At 36.2% G+C, this 27260-nt stretch overlaps 2 protein-coding genes across 3 annotated transcripts; both read right to left on the reverse strand.

Moving 5' to 3' along the window:
* Positions 1 to 646: 646 nt before the first annotated feature.
* LOC113110777 (39S ribosomal protein L45, mitochondrial-like) lies at positions 647 to 5623 on the reverse strand. Of its 2 annotated transcripts, none has more exons than XM_026274955.1 (8): positions 5472 to 5576; positions 5049 to 5217; positions 3010 to 3127; positions 2823 to 2921; positions 2648 to 2696; positions 2060 to 2209; positions 914 to 1087; positions 647 to 836 (listed from the first exon to the last, which is right to left on the reverse strand). In XM_026274955.1, the coding sequence occupies exons 1-8, from the start codon at positions 5532 to 5534 to the stop codon at positions 738 to 740; spliced, it is 921 nt and encodes a 306-aa protein (XP_026130740.1). In that variant the 5' UTR covers positions 5535 to 5576; the 3' UTR covers positions 647 to 737. The 2 variants fall into 2 exon arrangements, with proteins under 2 accessions (XP_026130740.1, XP_026130741.1); XM_026274956.1 differs by having other exon boundaries at positions 648 to 836; positions 5049 to 5208; positions 5472 to 5623.
* A 310-nt stretch (positions 5624 to 5933) lies between these two features.
* LOC113110775 (puromycin-sensitive aminopeptidase) lies at positions 5934 to 27058 on the reverse strand. Its single transcript, XM_026274954.1, has 23 exons — positions 26752 to 27058; positions 22291 to 22375; positions 22071 to 22148; positions 21744 to 21865; positions 20271 to 20378; positions 19664 to 19864; positions 18775 to 18871; positions 18653 to 18686; positions 18305 to 18419; positions 18045 to 18209; positions 17719 to 17823; positions 17423 to 17483; positions 16329 to 16438; positions 15036 to 15099; positions 14792 to 14931; positions 14535 to 14669; positions 13424 to 13643; positions 11242 to 11384; positions 9868 to 9924; positions 9672 to 9779; positions 9106 to 9261; positions 8955 to 9002; positions 5934 to 7645 (listed from the first exon to the last, which is right to left on the reverse strand). The coding sequence occupies exons 1-23, from the start codon at positions 26872 to 26874 to the stop codon at positions 7499 to 7501; spliced, it is 2622 nt and encodes an 873-aa protein (XP_026130739.1). The 5' UTR covers positions 26875 to 27058; the 3' UTR covers positions 5934 to 7498.
* Between the last annotated feature and the right edge of the window lie 202 nt (positions 27059 to 27260).

The following is a 27260-nucleotide window of genomic DNA, read 5'->3' on the forward strand; positions in this document are numbered from 1 at the left end:
GTTTTAGGGCAAAGTACTCTTGATCTATAAAAATATGACGACTAAATTTGACTTGTTTTAACATTAAATAGAGGATGTTTCATAGAACACAGTTCACCTTATATGAGGATGTGAAACTGAATGTTCAGGTTTACAACACAAATTTGGACTACGTTTAATTCAACATAATTACAAATGTTGCTTCTGAAAAATAATAACAGATATTAGCACAGGTAATGACCATTAGATTGCACTTGTAATTCCTACCAGAGTTAGACAATTGAGTTTATTTTTGAGTTATTCTATCATTTCGACAGAACTTGCAATGTCAGCTTTTCAAACTAGGAACATAAAGATTGTGCTTTTGTATGAGGTATGATTTTTGTAAGAACCAAGTCAATTTTCAACAGTAGCCAAACGTAGTTTACATTAACTTCTGTCAATGAAAAAATGCAACAAATATTTTTATATTTCTTAAAAATGTGTCAATTGATTATTCTGATATAAACTTTTAAACTGCAAAATGCAAGGTGTCGATCTTCATAAAGTTCCATGTTTAATGAAAGTAACACCATGTTGATTACCACGTATAACAAGTTTATATATGAATACAGCTATTTGAGAGTGCCAAATGTGATTAGAAAAAGGCAACAACCAAATTTTTTTTTTATAAATACATCATTATTTATTGTAATCATTGGTAATCAGTCTGTACAGAGTGGATCTGTGTTGGATGGAGTAAGGCGCCACATTCAGAATTACTTGTACCACTGTACTGCCTTTGGCTTTGGCACCTGGTAATGCAGATCCTCAAACGCCTCCTCAGGCTTCAGCGTAGGACCAGGAATTATGACAGTCTGTAGAAATCAGATGTCAGATGTTAAGGATTAGTTAAAACATTCCAAATTTTCTCTTTGATCCAATTTGTTTATACCTTAATAATGGGATCTTTTGGTGGAGCCCATGCTGGAACAATCTTGCCATGAAGCCTCCACCGCCCATAGGGGTTGACCAGATGTCTCTCCAGCACTAGGTATTCCAGGACATCCCTGGGTTCATCTTCATCCCCAAGCATCAACCGGCCAAAGCGGTCATAGATTGCCAGTGTCTAAGAGACAGATTGGTATCATGAGCTTAAAATCTGAGTACTCCCATACAGTCACTAGTGGTAAACCGAAATTTTTTTTTTGACAGCCGACATCTTGGAAAGCAGGGTGGCCGATGGCCGATTAAAAGCCTATATAATTTTATTAGAATTCATATTTAAGATATTTGAAATCATTTGAAAATGGATTAAAAAATAAATTTGTAAAATAAACATACTTTAGATGACAAAAGTATTTTTTACAAATAAATATTTTACATAAATATAATTAAAAAGGAAGAAAACTGTTACCAACAGAGCACTCAGTATTCTGGGAAGTTTGTGTGCATTAGGAATCACATTTCTTCAGATAAAGTCAAGGTAGCACTCATTTTACATACAGCACACAGTGAAAATGACATTATTATGACTGTGGGCAAATGCGTAAAGTGCATCTTAATTTGAAATCACAAATTTAATGTTTAAAGCATTCAATCTGCATTTTGCACGGACCGAAAGTCATGCAGAGAACACGCAATCATTCAGGAAACAAACACTTCACAAGATCTCACAGATGGATTCGACTAAGTTTACAAGGTTTGTGAAATAAAATTTCCATTAGCCATTTAAAAATTTTGTTTAAATGATGAAAATGTGTATTTGACGGCAAACGAGAAAGTATTATAATGTTTGCCTTTCTATTACTAATAACAGAAGCAATCGTTATAATACTTATAACATTTTAATTCCTTTGCTTAACAGTCCTATTGGATTATTAGACAGACTTCTATCCGTATCAGACAGAACTGTTAATGCTGACGACGAACAAGAGGGAGAATGTGAGCACTGTGTGCGCATCAGCTCTCAGTGCCATCAAAATAAAAGTCCCGCCTCAAACACATCTGCCAAACAGAAAAACTTATTGGCTGATGCCGATATATGAAAAACCACTAGCAGTCGCACTCTTACACAGAGTTGTTAGTATAAAACACTGACCTGTCTAGAATGCACACGGAGAGTCACCTGACCGTACAGGTTGCCCTTGCTGATCATGTCAGGACACCTAGCATGGACGACCCGCGGCGGCTCCAGTGACTCGATGAAGCGCCAGCGCAGAGTCTTGTAACGGTTCCCCCGAACCATCTCCTGCAAAACATGCACACACACACACACTGGACAATCTGAAATGCTGAATAAGGACACATTGGAGTCAGTGTTATTTTAGAAACACTGATATACTATTAAATATTTCTTTAATATTTACATTTTTTTTGTTAAAGGAATTTTATCCATTTTGATTATACACATTTTAAATAGTATGTCTTAGTTTTTATTCATTTTTATTTCAGTTTTAGTTATTTTGGTCAATGAAGTTGAACTAAATGGAAATTAGTAATTTTGCTTTGCCAACTAGCTGAAATAAAATTCGTTTAAGGGTTTTTAAGGGTTTAACTTAAGTTAACCTTTATTTCATTTCAAGTATATTTTCATAGTTTTCCTTGGAGTCTGAAACGAGGCTAAAATAATAAGCTGAATAACTCAATTGTGAATTCTGACAGTTCATTCACATGCAGATTTACTTACAGGGTAACACCTCTCGGTCACCAAAGAATGAAGCTTTTCTTTGTTAAATCTGAGTAGAAGGAAAAGAGGACATGTGATATTTATTAATGCAGATATTGTAAGTGGGGAAAAATGGAAAAGACAGTAAAACTTTGAAGCAGTAACTATTATTGATAAAACAGGATTTCTTTCTTACTGTGTGAGTGCTGCATGAGCATCGATGAAGATTTGCTGAGCAAGTGCTGGGAACTCTTTAGTGGAGAACTCGGGGTCATGGTCCTTTATTTTACGAAACCTTGTCAAACAGAAAATAGTACCAAAAGTACATCAGCATCTGAAGTATGAGGTTTATAGAGAGTGACTGAGGCTGCGGTGGTGCTTACGCCAGCTGTGATGCTGCGCTCTGACGCAGCTGTTCTGTGCGCTGCTTCAGACCTTCTTTGGACAGCGTGGAGAGCCGTGCATCTCCTTCAGGAGGAATGTACGGATCAAAGATGCCCGCTGAAAAAAAAAAAAAAAAAAAAGATTGTGGAAAAACTTAAACAAGTGATGTTGGTTTATCACTTTAACATCTTAAGAACAATGCTCAAGACTTAAGAGATTTCCAGAGATGTTTCTAAATAAAATACTAAGCATATTACAAAATTTAAAGTCTTGAACTTTTTATGATTTTTATGTTTTTGAATGTTCTTATACCAAAGCTATATTTATTTGATCAAAAATACAGAAAAAAATTGTACTATTGTGGAATATTATTGCAATTTAAAATAACTGTTTTCTATTTTAAAATGACATTGATTCCTGCGATGCAAGTGTCACATGATCCTTCAGAAACCATTCTAATATGCTTCTCTGGTGATTAAGAAACATTTCTGATCTCCAACAATCCTGAAAATAGTTTTTGCTGCTTTGTGTTTTTGAAACTATGTAAATACAAATAAATAAATAAAAGTCATACAAGAATCAAACTTTTAGTGTATGTTTTACATGGAAGGTTTATGGTTAAAGGTTTGACACTGGAGTAAATTGAGCCAATGTACACACATCATATAAAAAGCATATTATTATCATTAGTTGCAGTAGTAGTAAATGTATTATTCCAGACTTTGTACTGGAGAAGTTTACATATACAAAAAAAGTTAATTTTGTTTGTAACATTTAAAAAAATGTAAACTTTATTTACATATATTCTAAATTCATTACATGTAAAGCATTTTTTTTTACATTTGTTTTAATTTTTATGACTAGAGTTCACAGCTCATGAAAGTCAAAAATCCAGTATCTAAAAATATCTGAATATTTTCAATCGAGTTTCATTAAAAGACCATCCCTACAGTATAAATCTTGGGTATCTCTTGTTGTTTGAAACCACAATAATGGGGAAGACTGCTGACTTGGCAATGGTCCAGACAAATCACTGACACCCTTAACAAAGAGGGTAAGTCACAGAAGGTCATAACTGAAAGGGTGGTTGTTCACAGAGTGCTGTATCAAAACATATTAAAAGCAAAGTTGACCGGAAGGAAGAAATTGGGTAGGAAAAGGTGCATAAGCAACAGGGATGACTGCAAGCTTGAGAATATGGTCAAGCAAAGCTGATTCAAACACTTGGGAGAGCTTCACAGGGAGTGGACTGAAGCTGGAGTCAGTGCATCAAGAGTCACCACACTCAGACGTCTTCAGGAAAAGGGCTACCAAGCCACTTCTGAAACAAACAACAACAGAAGCATCTTATCTGATCTAAGGAGAAAAAGAACTGGACTGTTGCTCAGTGCTCCAAAGTCCTCTTTTCCGATAAAAGTAAATTTTACATTTCATTTGGAAATCAAGTTCTGGAGTCTGAAGGATGACTGGAGAAGTCCAGTGTCAAGTTTCCCAAGTCAGTGATGATTTGGGGTGCATGACTTATCAAGTCCAAAGTCAATGCAGCCGTCTTCCAAGAGATTTTGGAGCACTTTATGCTTCCATCTGCTGACAAGCTTTATAAAGATGCTGATTTCCTTTTCCAGCAGGACTTAGCACCTACCCACAGTGCCAAAACTACTTCCAAGTGGTTTGCTGACTATGAAATTACTGTGCTAGACTGACCTGAAGCCCATGTGGAATCTATGAGATATTTTCAAGAGAAAGATGAGAAACAGTGGATCCAACAATACAGACGAGCTGAAGACTCAATAATGCCTCGACAGAGCCATGCCACTCCTCACTGATGCTGGAGCCCTGACCAAATATTGAGTGCATAAATGAACATACTTTAAAAGAACAGAGCTTTTCTGTTCTGAAAATCCTTTTTTTTGATTGATCTGAGGAAATATTCTAATATTTTGAGATACTGGATTTTTGACTTCCATGAGCTGTAAGCTCTAATCATCCACAAAAAACAAACAAACAAACAAAAAAAACATCAGTTTGACATAAGTACCTGTGCATGAGATGTTGATGGCTCTCTCTATGTACTGCTGCCGGACCACCACACCAGCAGCCCGGGCTTTAGTCTCCTGCTCGCTCTGGCTCTTCTGTTTCACATTCACGGCTGGAGGAATGAAGTAGCGCTTCTTTGTGCGGATCGGAACAAACACCGGCTGCGGCAGCTGAATTACACCAGAGAGAGATTTGGACAATAAAGAAATATAGTTTACATGTATTTTTGACCTTTTACAAAAAGAAAAGTGTTGGAAAAACAGGTAAATAAATCCCTGAAGCGATTATAATATGGACCCCAGCCTCCAGTTGACACTCAGTGAACATTTTCAGCATGCATGTGCACATTCACTGAAAATTATACGAGCACTACACACTCACATTGTAAAAGGCGCCCCGCTGGAGTAAAAGTTTAATTTCATACCTTTATATTCAGACATATTGTCGGTTGAAGGTATTTCAACGTCCTACATATGGAGGTCGCCATGTTCTTGTCACACACGGACTCCTTCGTTTACCTAAAAAAATATCTAACAAGTGTGAATCTGTATTTAGCATCACCCCCTGGTGGAGAGGAGAGGTACTACAGTATCTAAAGCGAGAGCGAATAAAACATACAAATATACAGTATGCCAAAATAGATGTAGTGCACCCTCAGTGACTTGATTCTGAAACCAGACCTGGGTGGAATTCAATTTTAAGAATAATTTTATATAAATGCATTCTTAAAATATTTCATTCGTGCATCTTCAAAACTTGAAGAAAAATGTTTTCTCATGACTGCGTTTCATTGACAAGCTACCAGCTAATATGTTAAAACTGTAGTACGGATGTATTTTCCAGCACGTTGATAAATGCAAGCAATTGATTGCACAAGGTTTCTCTCTTCCATCAGATGTGATTTCCTTTATTGTCACGTTCTATGTCATCTCCCGCAATACTGAAACGAAAATCTGGTGAAATCAGACTGTCACGATCATTGATGTTTGATGTCTGCGGTCATAGTAAGTCAGGCTGCATGATGCACACAGTGAACAAAAGCTCCCAACATCAATCTATTCACACACAAGTTAACATTCATCATCAATGCTTCAGTGTCCCAAAACTGAGCAAAGTCCTGGTCTTTCCTCCCACTGTACCTGCTGCAGATGATTTCAATCAGTATTTACAAGTGATATGTTTTTTGAACTGCGTGTGGCATAGCCTACATTTAAGGGATACATGTTCATCTGTATATAGTTTACAAAATGCACACAAATATAGGAGCATGAAGGTCATAACTCACGTGTAAAAATCCAACACGGCATTCCCACAATACAGTTGTGCCCATAGTTTATCTTTTTTTCTCATCTTCTTTAATGAACATCAATTGTATTTTAAACAAAAGCAGATGTCAGGGAAAGATGTAGACAGAATTTGATGATCATGAACTCGATGTCTGTTGGTTTGCTGATCAACAATGTTAATATGAGCCCATTGCATCTCAAAAAATAATCATTTTCACAAATCAGGTTCACCAATTTAAGGCCTCAGAGTTTGAAAATCATGATTTATTGGGGGGTCCCAATCTAGTCCCGAATGCTACTGTTGATTTCAGCAAGTTCTTTGTATCATCATGGCCCATGATAATGAGACTGTCATAATTTATCATCCACTGTGTTCATTTCATTTAATTTCTGGAGGGAAAACCCTGCGAAAATGCTGCAGAAAAGGCGATAGTGACATACAGGAGACAAGGGCAGATATCAGAGATTATACATATGTATATATAATCACATTTGAGAATAATTGAAGGTCTCAGAACTAATGCTCGCAGTTTACAATATACACACAGTACCATGCTTATGCGTCTTCAGTCCTAATCGTTACTAACGATGGGATTCAGAGCCGTTACCAGAGTCTGTTCAGTCACCAATGTGTCCCAACCTTTAACCCCCATTCTGCCCAGTCACGCCGCCGAGGTTTATGGGTAAAACGCGTATATAGCTATTACTGATAAAACTGGAGGAAATCGTCGTTTGTACAGAACAAAAGAAAACACACATTTAAAACGGAGCATATCAATGTCATGCTTGCTTTTTTTTTCTATCTGTGACTGTAAGGAAGGAGAGGTGATTGTGTAATAATACCACTGTATGAGAGGAGCGCCATACTGAGGGAACCATGTGTGAACATGCATTACCAGCTCATAATAAAATAACGGAGAATCTCTGTTCAGTCACAGCTCTGCTCGAGTGCACTTGCGCCTCCTGCTGGCAGAATGGGGAACTACAGCACACTCAAGAGTGAATAACCTTCTCGCTTCCTAGTCTCACTTCTCTTTATCGACTCTTGGGTAATTCTTAAGATGGAGTTGCAGTTTTGTAATCGTTTCTGTTTTTGCTGAAGATAGCCAGATGATGCTCATTTGGGAGTGAGTGAGCAGGTCAGGGAGGGATCGGAGTTCAGAGGTCAGACGGGGGGCGCTTTCCGCTGCAGCAGGTACTGGTGGATGGCATCTGCGTCTCTCTTGAGCCAGGAGGCGTTCAGGAGAATGTTCTCGCAGCACTGCTGTACCGTGCGCTCGGCTGCTGGTGCGTGATGACTCTCAAAGAAACTCTGAAAACAGAGAAACCACAGACACTTCTGTTCAGAACAGCAACCTGCAGTGCTTCTCTTTTCAGACTGTGTCACTGTGCACTTTATCTTGATTTTGAACAGGACATCTGTTGCTCCATCACTTGAAACCAAAAAAACTTCTTGCTTGATATGTTTGCTTGCATTATATTTCTTGAAAATAAACCTAACATAAAAAAATGTAATATTTCAAAATATATATATAAAGAATATATATATATATACACACACACACACACACACACACACACACACACACAATATATATATATATATATTAATATATTTAAAAATGTCAATTATGTCTGACATTTTTCAGGTTCTTTGAAGGGACGAAAGTTAAAAAGAACAGCAATTATTTGAAATTGAAAAGAAATAGAATTTTGTAACTTCATTAATGCGTTTATGGTCACTTTTGATCAAGGGAATCAATTTAAAGCATCCTTGCCAAAACTTTTGAATGTTAGTAATGTATATACATTTTTTAAATAAAATCAACTAAATTTAGACTGATTGAATCATTAACATGTCCCACTTATTAACCAAAATAAAAAAAACAAATTTTACTCTTAAAAAAGGTTTCTAGAACTAGAATTACTCTAACCAAGTGCAATATTTAGTCAATTAAATATTTTAAAACAAAAAATAAATCAATAAAAACAATTAAAAATAAAAACTAATCTAACAATATTGAAAAAATATATATATATTAATATTTAAAATATAACATTTATGTTAAACAATATGATTATAATTTCTATTGTTGATTTTTTGGCAACCGGTTTTTACTAATGTTTCCTGCTGTAAAACACCATTTTGTTTAATATTTTGTCAGGCAACAGTCATACATCAAGTAAAACTCAAGCATACTTTTTTTCTTATGAGAATGTATATTAATTTTGACTCTTATTTGCATACATTATATTAACAAATTTGTTCCTGTACAAGGTTAACATTATCTTTCCATTATTTATGATAACTGTACAAGGACTTTTGAAACTCATTCATATTAAGCGATTAGTGAACTGATTACACTGCTTTAATGAAAAATGTGCTTCCATTGTTCTGGCTTGCAAGCAACGTTTACTCAACCCAAGTGCAATACATAGTCTTTGGAATATTTTAAGGCAGAACAAAACTTGAAAATGCATTTCCATTCACTTTACACACCTAGAATTAAACTGCTGGTTTCGTCTGCCCACACTATTTAATACTGTAAAGCTGCTTTGACAATTTAAATAACGGTGACTTGACTTTAGACAACACTGCTTATAAGTGACATGACGCTCACCTTAACTTCAGCAGCCATTTTATCTATTGCAAACCCATCCACTGTGAGCTGCAGTGAAGAAACAAAACATATATTCATGATACATAATCAATAAATCTTATATTTAATTTACAGCCTGTTGCATTCTATTTGTGTACTGCACTCGTTTCACCTTGATGAGTCTTGATATGAGGAAGCCGCCCTGGTAACGGTTATGAAGTTCTTCCCAGTTGTCCTTAACAAATTTCCATGCAGCTTTGCGCCCCTGTTTGCTGCTTCCAGCTACGCCCCCGATTACAGACACCGTGTCCTGGGGACGAACCTCCTCCTAAAAATACCACAGCCACATTCAGCGCCACGGTTCACACTTCTGGAGATTTTGAATTCCCACAGATTAGAGCGTGTCAGATCAGATTGGATTTCTTGTGAGAATGTTAGTCTAATTCAAAGATGAAATGGTGCTTTATTGATCTCCTGAGGAAAACTGATGCATTGCAGCTTTAAACATGAGTCACAGGGACTAAATAATACCGGTCCTTCAATACAGAAAATATCACAAATTCAACAATAATTCGGGGATATGTAATTGACAGACTTGGCACGATCCACCCCAAAAGACTGTTTTGTGCCATTCCCTTTATCCGTTCACACTCTTGCAAAGTGTGGTTCTTGTGTTTTCAATTTTTCCAGTCTGACCTATTTTCTACAGTAAGTGTGTGTGTGTGTGTATTTGCATACCGACAGGGCAAAGTTAAGCACTCTCTGGATGATGTCAGGGGCGGGAATGGCTCCCAGCACTCTCTCGATGCGGTTCTTCTCCTCCTGCATGTCTGCCTGCTTGTGAAGCTGAACACAGAACAGGAGAGATGCTTTTTATTCGTCTGCACCTTTAAGGCTATCGCTGTGTAATGTTCAGACATGTGTTAACGGTCACCTTGAGCATGGTGTCAAGCGTTGTGCTGTCTCCGTGCTTCAGAACTGTTAGGTATACCTAGAGGGATGCAAAAAAACACCTTCGTTTACAGGGACATGTTGAGCCAGTACTACTAAAAACAATACAGGAACACCATTTAGCAAAATCAGCTGATAGATTAAACTACTAAGGTGTAGGTAATAGTACTAGTGATGTCAAAAGCAAAACCAAAAATTCGTGATGCACTTGGCTGGGAACTGTAATTATTAATAATGTTTCACAGTGTTGATGTAAACAAAAACAATATACCGTATTTTTCTGACTATAAGTCGCACCTGAGTATAAGTCGCATCAGTCCAAAAATACGTCATGATGAGGAAAAAAACATATATAAGTCGCACTGGACTATAAGTTGCATTTATTTCGAACCAAGAGAGAACATTACCGTCTACAGCCACGAGAGGGCGCTCTATGTCTTCAGTGTAGACTACAGGAGCACTGAGCAGCATAGAGCGCCCTCTGACGGCTGGAGACGGTAATGTTTTCTCTTGGTTCATTTCTCTTGGTTCATGTCAAATTAATTTTGATAAATAAGACGCACCTGGTTATAAGTCGCAGGACCAGCCAAATTATGAAAAAAAAAAGACTTATAGTCTGGAAAATACAGTACCTAAAACTGAAAATAAATTTGATCTAACAATCAATTAATCATGTTTCTACTCCAATTTAAACATTCAAACGGTGACTCCTTAACTTTTCATGACAGATTTACTCAAACATTAAATAACGAAGACAGCAAGTTAAGTAAAAATACGTTAAATGTAAAATACAGGGCATATATTTAGCAAAATGTTTCTCTAGAGTTGTCTTTTTCTAGTTGATTATCGATTTGGACATCATGGACATTCGATGGCTTTCCTGCTTACAAGATGGTTGATGTGGTCTTGTGTTTAAAACACTTGAACAAACGATTGAACAACTGCACAAAACGTGATGCATTTCAGTAAGTATTACGCTTTCTTTTAACATACCTTATGATGTTCATTCATGTTTATTTTGTGCTATAACTAGTAATAAAGATGAGACTACCAGTATATATGTAATAAAACGGCATCAATTAAACGGCATCAAAACAATGTTATTGTTTGTATTTTGTGGTGATATTGACAGAATTTTAAAATCTGAGACTGTTTCATATTCAATCTTGATCTTTGGATTTAAGAATCCAGATTAGTATCAACTAAAATGCTCAATCTATATTGTTATTCAATCACTAGCATCGCCACAGCTGTTTCTGTTGTATTTTACACTAAACAGAAACGCACCATCTATTTATTTTGGATTTTGTTGATGCAAATGTGGCGTTACTATGAACAGAAATGCAAGACGACTCACTGGACTCCTGAGGTCTGCAGGCAGGATCTGTTTACCCTCCACGTGATCTTTGAATCTCCGCCGAGCCTCCTCCAGTGTGGCCTTATGCCCCGCTTTACCCAGCTTCCCCAGCACCAGACCCCGCAGCAGGGCGTCCAAGTGCCCTGAACAAGACACAAGGGAGAAGGGCAACCAACACTTCATTTTAATGTCTCCTGACAAACGAATGATAACTATTCAAAAAGAAACCATGAAGCTAGTTAAATCCTCTAGGTCCTGCAGATACTTCAGTTTTCCAGCATCTTCCAGCAACATTCACTGATGCTCCAGAAGGAAACGCGATGCATTAAGAGCTGGGGGATAAAAACTTTTGGAATTTGAAAATCAATGTTAATTGTACTTCATTTGTGCTCCGGAAAACATCTTCTGATGCTGCTGATGGGCAGTACTAAATGGGAAAAAAATATTTCAACAAAATAAGAAAAATTTCAATGACATCATCCTGTTCAAAAGTTTTCACCCCCTGGTTCGTAAGGCATCGTGTTACCTTCTGGAGCATCAGTGAACGTTCGAACCTTTTTAATATTTGAGTTTGAATCACTCAATTGTCCTCAGTGTGAAAAGATGGATCTCAAGATAATAGTCACAGCTGGAAAGGGTTCAAATATGCAAAAGATTCTGCAAAACTGAAGAATCTGCAGGATCCTATGGGATTTTTCTGAAGAACAGTTCTCAGTTTAACTGTTAAGAACAAACAAGAGACTCATGAAAAACCATTACAAAACAAAAAAACTGTTCATCCAGGTAACCACACACAGTAAGAACCAAGTTCGAATGGGGTTATTTGAATAATTTCAGCTATTTTTTTATCTTATGGAATAAATGTAAACATATTTTATGTCAAATATCTTACTCAGGACAATACTAAATAAAGAATAACATGCACTGATGATATATCTTATTTTGTTCAAATTATTCACATTTTCACAGATTCTGCAAGGGGTTCCCAAACTTTGGCATGCCACTGTATCCGTGTTGGAACACAAATAAATGAAAAGAAATCCAGCTAGTTTGTGGTGCTTTATTAATTTGAATGAAAAACACACAATAACAATAAAACAAAGACAAACTTAATTTATATGAAACATGGAATATGGCCAAATATGCACTTTTGCTTTTTCGCTTTGACATCAAATCCTCCGTCATCTTCTTCAGTCTTCTCTCCTTACTCTATTCACATAAGTGAAATCTGACTCCTGCTGCTAATGCTTTATGGAGTAGATGATTTCCATTTATATTGCAGAACCCATTATCAAACTAAATGTTTTTTTATTTTTTGAATAATTTAATAAGTAAAATGATGGTGGAGTCGGTGAGCAGTTAATGGCCAATGAACACTGTAACACAGCAAAGGCAGGCTTACTTCAAAGTAATTATTTTATATTTATATATTTTTCATTTAAATAAGGAATGCTTGAAAGCTACATACTTTTTATTTATTTATATATACATTCATGATATCTATATTTAATTAATATTTACATAAATGTAACTTATTAAAATAACTAATCAATCTTATCTAAATCAATAACATTTGTTTTTTACATCGTAGTCAAATTGGTTTTGAAAATGCAAAGCGCAATATCACTCTTCCTGCTATCTCCTACAGAAACTTTTGTATTGTGTTAACCCTTACCTTAGATTAAAAATAAATAAAAAATGGCTTGTGAAATTGCCATGATATAACATTTATATATCAACTCCCTTTCAGTTTAACAACTTAACAGGAGCGCTGTCACTCATTGTATTTAGCTTATCATAACCACGGTCATTTACACAGAGAACATACTCAAATGTTTAAATTGAAGGTGGCTAGAAATTGGTGATGTGAAAATAAATTCTGACTGTCTGAGTGCAAGAAACCTAGACTGTTAGGTGGAGTGCACAGAAAAGTGCAGAATGTGTCACCTTTAAAGGGATAGTTCACCCAAAAATTTAAACTGTCGTCATTTTCTCACCCAAAATTACGACTTACTTTCTTCAGTGGAACATAAAAGTCTCCATGTGTTTGTTTATACAATGAAAGTCAATGGCCTCTTCATCTTTTACGTTCCACAGGTGAAAGAAAGTTCAGGTTCAGAATGACATGAGAGTGAATATTTATGACACACAATGTCCATACACATTCAGTTCTTTCTCTTACCCTCTCCGGTTTTACTGTCCCAGCCCAGCTTCATGCCGATAGGGGTGAAGAGATCTCGAATGAACTCCTGGATGTCCTCGTGGAAGTCAGTGTGTGAGAGCAGAGAGGACAGAACACCCAGATTACAGCTCAGGTCACTCCACACCGTGTAGTTTGGCTCATTCACAAATGCTTCCATCACCTTCAACACCTCCACAGTACTGATCATACCTGCTCGAGCCTGAGGGCATGACAGAGAGAGAGAGAGACACTATTAAAAACAGACAGTGGTAATGGACAGAGAAGAAATGGAAACGAATAATGATATTGCTGAAATGGCTTTTCTTTTGAGCAACACTGAACACAAAGATAACAACATTTGGGGAAAAAAAAGATTTGTAGCCTGCAAAAAAACCTAAATGACACACCAATACTAAATCACTAAAAACCCACAAGCACACAATATACTTTTGTATTCTTAATTTTTTTTTTTTTAAATACATTTAAAAGGATAGTTCACCCAAAAATCATTCAGTTTTGGCCTCAATTTGTCCCAAACTTGTTTCTTTCTTCTGCTGAACATACTAGATATGTGGGTGGCCAAACAGTTGCTGGTGCCCAGTGATTTCCATAGTATGGAAGAAAATACTATGAAAGTCAATGGGGACCAGCAGAAGAAAGAAATATACATACAGGTTTGGAACTTGAGGTAGTAAATGATGACAGAGTTTTGAAGTAAACTATCTCTTTAATTAAATTTTTTTATGCCATTTTAATACAACTAATATTTCATTATTATATAAAAAAAAAATATCCAAAGGATATTAAAAACAACAACTTCCTCTATGCTTCTATTATTTCAGCGAACTGCCAACTTGACATTTCTCAGTATCTACAGAGTTTTTTTATTTACATTTTTGCTTTTGTGCCGAAGTTACAAAACCCACATGACTTGTTCCTTAATTTATAATGTATTAGTCAGGCCTGGAGGCATGAAAGAACCTGACTTCCATACGACTTTGTAACTTGACACTTCACTCAAGTCTTAATACTGGAGACTTGACTCAAGATGGAGAGCTGAGCCTCTACTCTGATTGCAAACACTGATTCAGACTGATGTGTGGCGTCTCACCAGGGAGAAGAGGTCGTTTTGAAGACCCAGGCGGTCCACAGGCAGAAGCGTGAGGTCTCGGATAGCAGGAAGCAAACTTTCCAACATTGCAGAGCTGTACTGGATCCTGTAGAATCCCACGGTACCTGGATTAATCTGCACATGGTAGAAAACAATGTGATTTTATAAATGCACAATCTTTGAAGCCTTTCCGTATAGTATAAATAACAGTATAAATAAACTTTTTCATAAAAATATACAAAATGCAGCAATCTGACCTTAAGCCAGTGGTCAGGTGCAACGTTGGTGATGTTAATTGTGGTTTCAGGCTGGTCCAACAGAACCTCCATCTTGGAGCAGCTCGGGTCCTCACTAGTGCAGATACTGATGGGAACCATCCAATTGGGGCAGTTCTCATCTAGAACATAAAAACAGATATTACGGAATAGAAAAATACAAAAAAAATGTAATGTTAAACAAAGTCAGAGGCTTCAATAGTTTAACTGCTTTCTTTGCATGTACCATTACGTGGTCCGCTAGCACAGAACTTCTTCTGAGAGATTTTCAGCACGCGGTCACTGCCATGCTGGAGGGAAAAAAACAAACCCAAACCAATTATTTCAGCTCTGATTAAATCTGGTATTACCCAAGACAACAGTTGTTATTACCAGATGCTCCCTGAGAAGCTCATAGTCAATCCCAGCAAGACTTCTCAATGCCCGAGGCGTATTTAAATCATATTTGAAACCTCAGAAAATTTGAAACTTTGTCTGTGTGTGTGTATATATATAAAAAAAAACATTTCTCTGGATATATATATATATATATATATATATATATATATATATATATATATATATATATATATATATATAAAATCATTTAGAAATCATTCTAACTAATTATGAGTGTTGGAAACAATTCTGCTGTCTAATATATTTGATGAATAAAAGGTTAAAAATAACTGCATTTATTCAAAATAAAAAGGAAATTCTAATAATATATATTCTAATAATATATTTTCTTTACTATCACTTTTTATCAATTTAACACACCTTGCTGAATAAAAGTATTGATTTTATTTAAAAAAAAAGAAAGAAAAAAAATTTCTGACCCCAAATTACTGACCAGTAGTGTATATTGTTATTACAAAATATTTATATTTTAAAAACATAGCTGCTTTTTTTTTTTTTTTTTTACTTTTCATTCATCAAAGTATCCTAAAAAAGTATCACATGTTCTGAACAAATATTAAGCAGCAGAACTGTTTCCAACTTTGATAATAAATCATCATATTAGAATAATTTCTAAAGGATCATGTGATAATGATCCTAAAAATTCAGCTTTGCATCACATAAACAAATGATAATTTAAAGTATAATACATTTAAAAACAATTATTTTAAAATTGTAATAATATATCACAATATTACATTTTTTTTCTGTATTTTTGATCAAATAAATGCAGGCTTGATGAGCAGAAGAAACTTCTTTCAAAAACATTAAAAATATTAATGTTTCCAAACTTTTGGTCTATAATGTGTATATATATATATATATATATATATATATATATATATATATATATATATATATACATATATATATATATATATATATATATATATATATATATATATATATATATATATATGTATATTATATATATATATATATATATATATATATATATATATATATATATATATATATATATATATATATATACACACACACACATAAACACAATCCCACAATGCTGAATCAGATCAAAACCAAACCCTGATGTCTATGAGAATGAGTTTGTAACTGTTACCTGCTCTTGATCCACTACTATAATAGGGAATCCCATTTGTTTGGTCCAGGAATTCATCACTGCAGCAATAGGTTTCCCACTTGCTTGCTCCAAACACTCCCATAGGTCCTCTGGGATATATAAAGAGAGAACGTCACACCCTTTATTTCTGACAACACAACAATTAACAAAGCATAATAACAACACTGCTGCATGATCACACACACGCCCACAACACTCGCGCCAAATACGATGTCACGTCAGAATTACAATGTAACACTGTGTAATTACTACAGCTGTAATCACTGTTGTTTGGATCAGATCGTGGGCCACAAGCAATGCTAAATCATTTCCTTTTAGAGCCGTTGTCCTACATACAAGTGAAAATATGTTTTTTTCTTTTACAATTCACTGTGCGCTCTTCAAACTCCAGATGTTTCAATTCATACAAATTCATAACTTTTCAACAAAATAGTCCGGACTTCATTTTTCTTTTTTATGTGGTGTGTTGAAAACAAGTGCACCATTTTGTTCTATAAAGACTAAAAGTTTTTAAAATGATAATGTATGCTTTTTAATACTGTATTATAATGTTTAAAGTTTGAAAACAACATAAAATACAGATTTTAGAAACATCGTCCCACATTTAATCAGAGAAACTGATACACAGTTCACTCTGTCCATGACACACAGAAAGCTTTCCACAGTTAAAGATAACTGCTGTTTATACTGATCAGTAATTGTCATGAAAATAATTACGATTTATGACTTCATTGAGTTTTGTTCAAATATAGTCTAAGCCTATAACACAGACTTTAAGAACTCATTTACTCATATTTCATGTCATGATGAAACAGCTATATTCTTGTTTTGTTTGGTGGTGGTTGTTTTTTAACACCTTATTTGGCTATTTTCATGCCAAAAATCCCTATTTGAATTCCTAAAAAATCTACAACTAAATTTGGCCGTTAGATAATTTTGAACAGGTGGTTATGTAACAATCACTATAAGTCTTTCTTGGGTTTACAAGCTCATAAGGCCGTTTAGTCATCAAGATAGAAATTATTAGAGGGTCAAAGCTTAATCTACGCAAAGATTGTGGCGTGTTAACTTACCAGTAGATGCATTTTTGTGCTGGAACTTCAAAAGGTAAGCATTCATTCCCTTTCTAAAATCCTAGAAAAAAAGATAATTTAATCAGACATAACTCAAAACCAAAGATCTAAAGGTAACTGTAAAGAATTGCGAATTAATCTGAAAGTCATTATTAAAAAGGGCTGCTCGCAACAATTAACAAAAGAAGGTAATTGACTCCAGCAAAATAGACACCTGGAAAACCCACATCGACCGCCTGCCTGACAGATCAACACTGGGAATGTCTTTCTGCAGCTGGCTGAGCATGACCTCTCACCTCATCGCCGATGTAGTTATGCAGCATGCGGATGACAGAGGCCCCTTTACTGTACGATATGGCATCGAATATTTCATCCACTTCTGAAGGGTGTCCGACGTCAACCTATGATTCACAACACACACGCTCTGAAACATGACTCGGAGATCAATATTTCATCAGGCTAAATCTGGGTGTGGAATTTAAATGCTGTAAGCGATACGGCCGAGCAGACTGCAAATCAAAACTTCCTGCTATCCACACGAACCCTTAAAAGCAACAAACAAAACAGGCGCACACTGGGAGATCTGGGTGCAATGAGAAAGATCCACTCATCTGTTGCAGACCTCAATAGGGTGGCTGTTATCTAACGCATCCAGGTCCAGAGCCCTGGTGTAATCGGCAGACACAAACTGGGTCCAGATGTCGTACTCAGGGAAGCAGTGGTCCACACAAAGGTACTCGATCCAAGACGCAAAACCTTCGTTTAGCCACAAATGAGTCCACCATTCCTGCAGCAACAGACATGTTCTCAGCACCCAGAATAACACAGTTATATTAAAATACTACTGTGACCTACAAAAACTATCTGTGGCTGAACACTCACCATAGTAACCAGGTTCCCGAACCACTGATGTGCCAGCTCGTGGCCGACTACAAGGGCGACCCACTGCCGGGACGATGCACACGAGTTCTTTGGGTCAATCAGCAGAGCCGTCTCCCTGCGAGGGATGAGCACGAGATTTAAAAAAAGAAAATATGAAATGAATAAGAACAAAACATAATGTGGCTCGTATTGTTCAGATATGGCTGGGGATTAACATGATACCAAGACAGATTTAATATTAATGAAGTTCTCCTGAACAGACGCTTTCAAAAAGCACAAGATTCTGGGTTTCCGTGATGATTTATCAAGTCTAAGGATTAGGATTTAATCATGTCATTTAAAAGTCACCTGTAAGTAACAAGGCCCCAGTTTTCCATGGCACCTACAGGACACAACAAGAGCACCAGAGGTTAAAACTAAATATAACAATGTCTATGAGAGGTTTCATATGTCATGAAAAAGATACAAACCAGCAGCAAAATCAGCAATAGCAATTAGATCAATTTTAGGCAACGGATAAGGAACGCTGAAATAGTCTTTGTAGAACGGAAGGGTCTTTGTAGCAACCTGGAAAAAAGAAAAATGTTTCATATAGGATGATACTTTGACAAGAGTCAATATAAATCACAGCTAGCATTAAGCTAAACCAATTTTATAGTACATTATAATTTTGTGATGTTATTTATTGTAGCACTTTATTTTTAATATCACATTTATCAGTAAAAGTCCAAAATGACAATAATTGTTAGCTTATGATATAAATTTCATAATAATATTTATAAAAATAATAATGTTTTTAATACACTACAATTCAAAAGTTTGGGGTCAATAATGTTTGTTATGCTCACAGAGTCTGATTTACTAGATCAAAAATACAATAAAACTCTAAAAATATTTACATTTAAAATAAAAGTGTTCTATTTTCGATGTTAAAACTTTTTTCAAAACCATAATACTAATAATAATAACCATAATAATAATAATTTTGTCTGGATTCTTTGAAGAATAGAAAATACAAAACAACAGCATTTATTTAAAAAATAAATACTTTTTTAACAGTTTGAAGCTCTTTGATCAATTTATTGTGTCCTTAAACAGAATAACTTACTTAGTCATGTACTAATTCCAAACCTTTGAATGGTGGTATATATTTTTTTATTTAATCAGACGTTTGGAAATAAAATGTAAAAAATATAAATTGTATAATATTATTTATGTAGACAGTACATTATTATACCAACCTGTATAAATAATTTTATATGTGGCTTTGTTGTTTAGACTACAAAAACCTAAAGCACTTTAAGTCTGATATGCCAAAAAAATGAAACCAGTCACAAACTGAGAGTGCGCTTGCTTTACCTCCAGTGCAAATCTCCCTTGCTCTGCCTTTCCAACAGGAGTGTACACACGCACCGTCACACCATCTGATGACTGACTCTCCACAAAGTCATACTCGCCAATGACAAACGCCACCAGGTAGGTGGACATGATGGGTGTAGTGGCAAACTTCACCTCCACCAGACTGTGATCCTCTGGATATGGCTTTCGATCAACAACATTCTGCACAGATAAAGAAAAGTCAGATTCAATTTGCATCACATTTTGGTGAAAAAAAAAGACCATTTGTGGTTGGCAGATTTACATTTCAATTGATAAAACCACAACAACAAATAACTTCCTAAGAAAAAACAGTAGCAGAGGTTATTAGAACAATATAGTGGTCTAAAATTCTTTTTCAAAACAGAAGGAATGCGATTGGCACACATCACATGTCAAAACCTGTATGCTGCATGTGCGCCACAAGTGTAATGACTCAGAAAACGTACATCGGCTAGGGGAGGCACAACGCCTCCGGGCCAGTGTTAGATAATGCATGTGTCTGACAGTAATATGAATCTAGTCATTTAGGGAGATTTGTTTCCAGAGGGAAAGATCAGAAGAAAAAAATAAAATAAATGACACGTACCATATTTGACAAGGCTACTCTGTCCTTTGGGACGATAAGGGTGATGTCAAAAGTGGCTTTGATAGCGGGTTCGTCCCAGCAAGGGAAAGCTCGACGAGCGTCCGTGGCCTGGAGTGGGTGAGAGATGTCGAGAGAATGAGACAGCGAGACAGGAAGAGAGGACTCAGGGTAAGCTTGTGTTGCAGTGATTCAAACAAAGGATATTTGCATGGCATCAAAAACCACAGATGCACAAAAGTGCTTTCTTTCTTAAGGCCAAGTCAGGTCAGCAATTTGGATTTGTAGATGCCCTGTCAACATTTTCTTATTTAAGTTGGTTTGAAAAACCCAACATTACTGATATTTTACTTAAGCTATTTCTTCTAATTATTCTGAGACTCAGTTTTCCAAACATATCTTTTATACTATTGTTTGCAATTTGTTTAGCGCGCAATTTAACTGCTATCTACACTTTTATTATCATAATAAACTTGTTTGATAGAATATATTGTTTGATAGAATATTGCCCTGCCAACATTTTCACTGGGCCATATTTGTTTATATATTTTTTGTTGATTCCACAGATCATTTTGATTACTTTTTTCTTAAATAAAAACACCTTTGCTGGAGAAACATGGCAAAAGCAATATTAATGGTCTGGTTATGATTTTTTTGTTCTTTTTTAGAAAATTTTAATCAAGGTGAAAATTAATAATAGACACTTTTGCTGGAAAATTATGCCATGTGATGCAAAATATTACTGATGACTTACACACACAAAACCAGACTGACTATAACAAGTCTTTTTTCCATGTTAGTCAGCTGCTAGACAACATTACCTTGCAGACAGATCAGCAAAGTGTACAACAACAGCATAGATTACATCACCGAAAAAACAAACGTTTGAGCTTAGCAAGTCATAAAAATAGATGTAAAAATCAATGCATGTATATTCTTCAGAGGCAACGCAGCACTAATCAGAAAGGGCAAATTACTTTTCCATCAACTCTCTTACACTGGCCTTGAGTCCTTATCATTGAGGTAGATTAAGTTCACTTAAGAGACTTAACTTAATTGTCCCCTTCCACATTAAAACCTACCAAATGAAAACATAATAAGCAGGAGTATCATCATAGTGAAACATGCAAATATATAAAAATGGTACAATATGCATACTATTTAAGGCCAAGCAACACATTTTGTAACAGGTTTGATTTTACTACAATTTTACTTCTGCACTACTCCATTATAAACTCCTGTATAATTAATTGCTTGTTTTTCCTCTATTTGCAAGAATAAAAATGTAGGCTGAATGCCTATGTGAATGTGTATTCTTCTCCGTAGAGACAGACGGTCAAGATCTCAGAGGAAAGTGAATGATTGAGCAGGAAGAGCGAGAAGAGGACGTGACAAATGACTGGGCTAAAGCAAACAGTGGCAGAGAAAGCGAGCGAGCAAACAAATGAATGAACAAATACCTTGATATGAATTTACCTCAAACTGTGTGACGGCAGCGTACCGGATTTCTCCCGAAGGAGTTGTGTATTTACTCCTATAGAAGCCTTTCATTTTGTCATTCAGCTCTCCAACGAAGTCTATTTTCAATGATCCCGACCCTGAAAAACAAGAAGCCCATGATTAAAAAAAAACAAAAGGCACATAAAACAGTAGGACAGAGCAAGGAAGGCCCATTCATCTTTTTACAGGAAGCTGTTAGAGCCGCTTTCATCTGACAATAAACAGACTACAGCAACTAATTACACAGAGATTGTTGACATGACTCCAGCAGGCTCCTTCCAGGACACATTAGATGTGCTTTACCTTTTTGCAGAGTGCTGGGGAAACATAGAGTCACCTTCTCATCCTCATTCTGATAGTTAATTCCTGTAGCGTTAATTTCTAAATGGACGGGGAGAAAATGAGCACAGTTAATCCTAAAACTAAAACCGACAATGAAGCATTTAATGCAGGTTGAACCAGTAATCAGTCAAAAGTCAAGCAAATACATCAACTAAATGTGGATTTGCAGTTTCACACTCACCTTCCCCCCCTTCAGGCACAAAAGAAGCAGTAATTATGTCTATATCAGCACAGTTCATCACAATCTGGTTTGTCCCTTGAGTAACCTGTCAAGAACAATGACATACAGTTCAGTTTCAGCGTTTATGGGGCTCCGGTTGTTTCATGACTTCGGGGTTTTAGGTGTTTGGTGTTTGATTTCTTTTCTAGCAACACTTCATTGCCTTTTGCAAGCATCGGAAACCTTCCTTTGTTTCATACAGGATCAGATAACAGCCATAAAAATGGAACAAACTCAAGTCACCAACATACAACAGAGCCAATCACAGCGGGAAATTCTTCCTGGTTTAGTAAAAACCAAATGAGCCTCTTTCTCTGACACAAAAAGAGAAATTATTAGCAAAGTTTAAAATTATATACACTACTTTTAAAATAAATTAATACTTTTATTAAGCAACAATGCACTGGGTTCCAACACTTTGATTAACTTAAAAAAAAAAAAAAAGTCCAATACCCTCAAATTCAAAGACTTAATGTGGGGACACATTTCAAGTGAGAGCGAGGTTACATCATGTTATCTTGTAAGATACAGTAAGTTACAGTTTTCATGTGTCAAACACAACTATCAATTGCATTCATTTTTGGCCATATGACAGATCTGATATTCTATTTGTTGTATTTCTGTTTTGCATAAAACTGAAGAATATTCTGTATTTCCTATACTATATTCTAAAATGACCTGATATAAACTTTTGCATGGATTTAATTGAAAAGAGCTTACCGTATTTTTCTGACTATAAGTCGCACCGGAGTATAAGTCGCATTAGTCCAAAAATACGTCATGATGAGGAAAAAAACATATATAAGTCGCACTGGACTATGAGTCGCATTTATTTAGAACCAAGAACCAAGAGAAAACATTACCGTCTACAGCCACGAGAGGGCGCTCTATGTTTTCAGGGTAGACTACAGGAGCACAGAGCAGTATAGAGCGCCCTCTTGCGGCTGGAGACGGTAATGTTTTCTCTTGGTTAATGTCAAATTAATTTTGATAAATAAGTCACACCTGACTATAAGTCGCAGGACCAGCCAAACTATGAAAAAAAGTGTGACTTGTAGTCTGGAAAATACGGTAGGCTCATGTAACCAGAAGTTTTAAGATATATGAATATGAAGTTTTTTTTGCCTCATGGGTTTACATTATCTTACTAAGAAAAGCAATTCAACATTAATTTCCGGGTGTCTGTGAAACACAGAGTTACCATCCTAGTAGTTTTGTGCATGAATTAACGCCGTGTAGAGTGACCATATTTTAGTTTTACAAAAAGAGGACGGTGACTGTGGGCGGGGTGGAGGGCTGGGGTGTGGTGGGTTGGTGGTTAAAGTAGTGCTCAAAATAGTGCAATGACCATATCTCAAATATCAAAACTGAAAATGTCATTTCCTTACCTAAATATATATTTTATAGTCACTGTTATGCATATTGATCATAAACAGAGCTAGAAAGCTTGCTACCAGCGGCCCTCCTTCACAAAACTTAACATCTAGCACAGTTTCATCATAGGCAGAATGCAAAATGTTTCAATACTAGCATTTTAGTCAAATGTAATTAAGCAACAATTAAAACCTTTAACCCATGGGAAAAATCAACCCATTAACAGTTTAAAATTAGTCATAGAAAAATACACAGGCAACCCTGCATTCAACACGAGCTGCAGGAGTGAGATTCGGATGTTCATGGGTTGAAGAGAGAGAGATGGCCGTTTCAAAAGAGATTTAAATACTCTGCGTATTGATAGCAGCTCCCTGATGCGCAAAAATTATGCAATATGAGAATGTTTGCAGGGAGCGGACGGGATTGGACACACAAATCTCAGGTAGAAATTCATTAAGACATCAGTTCCTCACAGCGCTCTAATACAAAAACACACTGGGGACTCTAGAAAGCAAAAGCAGAATTCCCAAAATTTGGGGGCGATTCAGAAATCCCAGACAGTTGCATTTTTTTTTAAGGTCAAAAAAGAAGAAATGTCTGGAAAAAGAGAAGAAATATGGTCACTCTAACATCATGGCAATGTATGTACAGCATAAAGTGAACCTAATAATAATGCACGTAACTAATGTAAATCAAGCAAGCTTCTAGACATAGGCCACGAATTGTTGGCGAAATAACACATTAGCGGACATTTTTTTTTTTTTTTCAAAAACTTTCCAGGGCCTTGAAAAAGAAAATTCTGATTCACAAACTTTCAAGGACCAGTGTGAACCCCTGCGATTTGATAAAAAGTGACATTTATAAGCATTCACAATGTTACAGAAGATTTCTAATTCAAATAAATGCTGTTCTTTTGAACTTTCTATTCATCAAAGAGTCTTAAAAAGAAAAACAGCAGAACTCTTTTCTCCAAGAATTTATATAAAAATAATAATAATAAATCTTTCTTAAACACCAAATCACCATATCAGAATGATTTCTGAAGGATCATGCGACTCTGAAGGATCATGCGACACTGAAAGGCTGGAGAAATGATGCTGAAAATTCAGCTTTGTGTCACAGAAATTTTATTACATTTAAAAACATACTTAAATAGAAACTAGCTCATTTCGATTTTAATAATATTTCACAATATTAGTTTTTTAATATTGTGTTTTTGATCAAATAAATGCAGCATTGATGAGCAAGAGATACTTCTTTCAATGACCCTGAGTGTACTGGCATCATGTACTTCAACCGTTTTTATCTTTGCTCACATCATTGTTCGTACAATTTACCTCTTTCTTTTTTATTGTAGGAAATCTCCGGGAGTACGAACAAATATGATGCACATGGAAAAACCACCGCCTGAATCCTGACGGCTTTGCTGAGGCTCAAGGGCCAACTCCTGCTGTTGCCACTATGAAATTCTGACGTGTGCATATATAATCAGATTATGAATAAAAAAGAACAACAGTTTGCATGGCCTCTTATGTTCCAATAGGCTGTTTAATACTGCATTTATTGCATAATGCTGATGTGAAACTTTCCCAGGACGATCAATAGCTTTCATGCTCTCCTCACATCCATAAGCTAGTTTTCATAGACAAATACATCCCAGAGTCAGTAAACACACTGTTTTAATTATTCCTCAACTGAACTATTACCACACTTTATTGATGGTGAATTAGATCCTGCACAATGATACGCATTGTGTTTAGAGGCATGAATCTGCCAAGGTGAAGCTTTAGAGAGCACATGTGGCTTGTTGAAGTTGGATGTGACTTGGATACAATGAGTGTACTGGCCTTGTGACAACTATGAGTGCACTACTTCAATGGCATTCATAAATGGAAGCCAATCACAGTCATAATGCATATGGCATTGTGGGGGATGTAGTTAATCTCATGCTCCAATAAGTCTTTGGCATCAAGACAACATCAACGGCAAGACGACTTTCACAACAGGGCTGCATCAAAGTGGGGTACAACATGACTTGACATGTAAAGCAGTTGGTCTATAAAAGGCATTACAAACAATCTTACGCAGAAGGATATGCTAGACCTCAATTTCATCCCATCTGGCCTGCACTGACCTCTGCCATCTTTTCTCCATATTTACAGAAACATTCAGTCATTTTCCCAGTAGTACATGCTGTGATTGTCCTGATATATATATGCACACACACATACACAAACATTTATACACATACACACACACACACACACATATATATATATATATATATATATATATATATATATACACACACACAAACATATATATATATATATATAACACAAATATATAGAATGATAAAAATTTAGATACAGATATTCGTTGAATTTAACGAGCATAAAAGTTATGCCTAACTAACAATGAACTTTTAATGAACCTCATATTTTGAAGATTATATATAACAGTATAAAAGTGCATTATTTTGTCCCAAGTCACAAAGTCCACATTGCACCCAGTGTTTCGTGAGGCACTACACTGTGATTATAGTAAGCTATAAAGTATCATGTAAACTGTCAGACAGGTTTAGAGTGACTCAGGAGCTTGTAGACGGAACTGATTCACTCGTCTTGGGCAAATACGTGAAAACTATGACCAGCAAGGCGGTTAAATTACGAAATATATTTGTGTACATGACAGCAGCCCAGCAGGCTAACGTGGTTAGCAGTGTGGCGCCAGTTACGTTAGCGCTTTAGCTTGCGGGGAAACAAACTTAACGTTACCTGCTTAACGTTAATTATCTTTATTGCGAGAGGTTGGTCTCAGAGGTCACCGGGTTTAAGTATTTAACCACAAATGATCACATTCCAACGTGCTGGACTCGTAAATGTTAAAGATTTGGAGGTTAAAGCCGCTGTCTCGCTAGCACTTTAGATTAGCAGCAACGACAGTATCAGCAGTTATTAAAATGCAAAGTTAAAAACCACGCTTAACATGAACAAGGCATGACATTATGGCCCGGGGCAGAGGGGCTGCATGCAACATTAATGTTACCTCCACGGCTGCCTCCAGTTTGCCCTCGAAGGTGAAGTCGATGAGGTCGGGCTTGAGGCGCAGCCCGTAGTTGACGGGGTAGACTTCAGTGGGCAACCGCACGAAGGGCCTCCGCTCGGGCATGCTGAATAATGTCGATACGCTAGAGAGCGAATTAAAACGGACTAGGAGTCTGCTTGCTCGAAGAGTCTGAAACACAAGCTTCGCTATTGGATTCGGAGAGCGGGGTAGGGCTAGCCGTATGACTGACAGAGACACATGAAAAAAACAATACAAACCGTTGGAGAGATGGTCCTCGTTGTGCCCCGCCCCCTTTTCGGCTAGCGACGTTCGAATCGTTCGCTTTTCAGTGAATCGGTTGAACTGGCTCGAACCGAAAGAGTTGTTCACGAATCGGATTGAATCGGTTTACTGATTTTCCGACGAGGGATCTAAAATGAAGGTGAAATGTCGTAGCCAAAAAAACTCCATTGTACATTTTCTTTATGATTTTTTTTTTTTTTTTTGCA

Source organism: Carassius auratus, chromosome 11 (genome assembly GCF_003368295.1).
Source record: "Carassius auratus strain Wakin chromosome 11, ASM336829v1, whole genome shotgun sequence".
Classification (NCBI taxonomy): domain Eukaryota; kingdom Metazoa; phylum Chordata; class Actinopteri; order Cypriniformes; family Cyprinidae; genus Carassius; species Carassius auratus.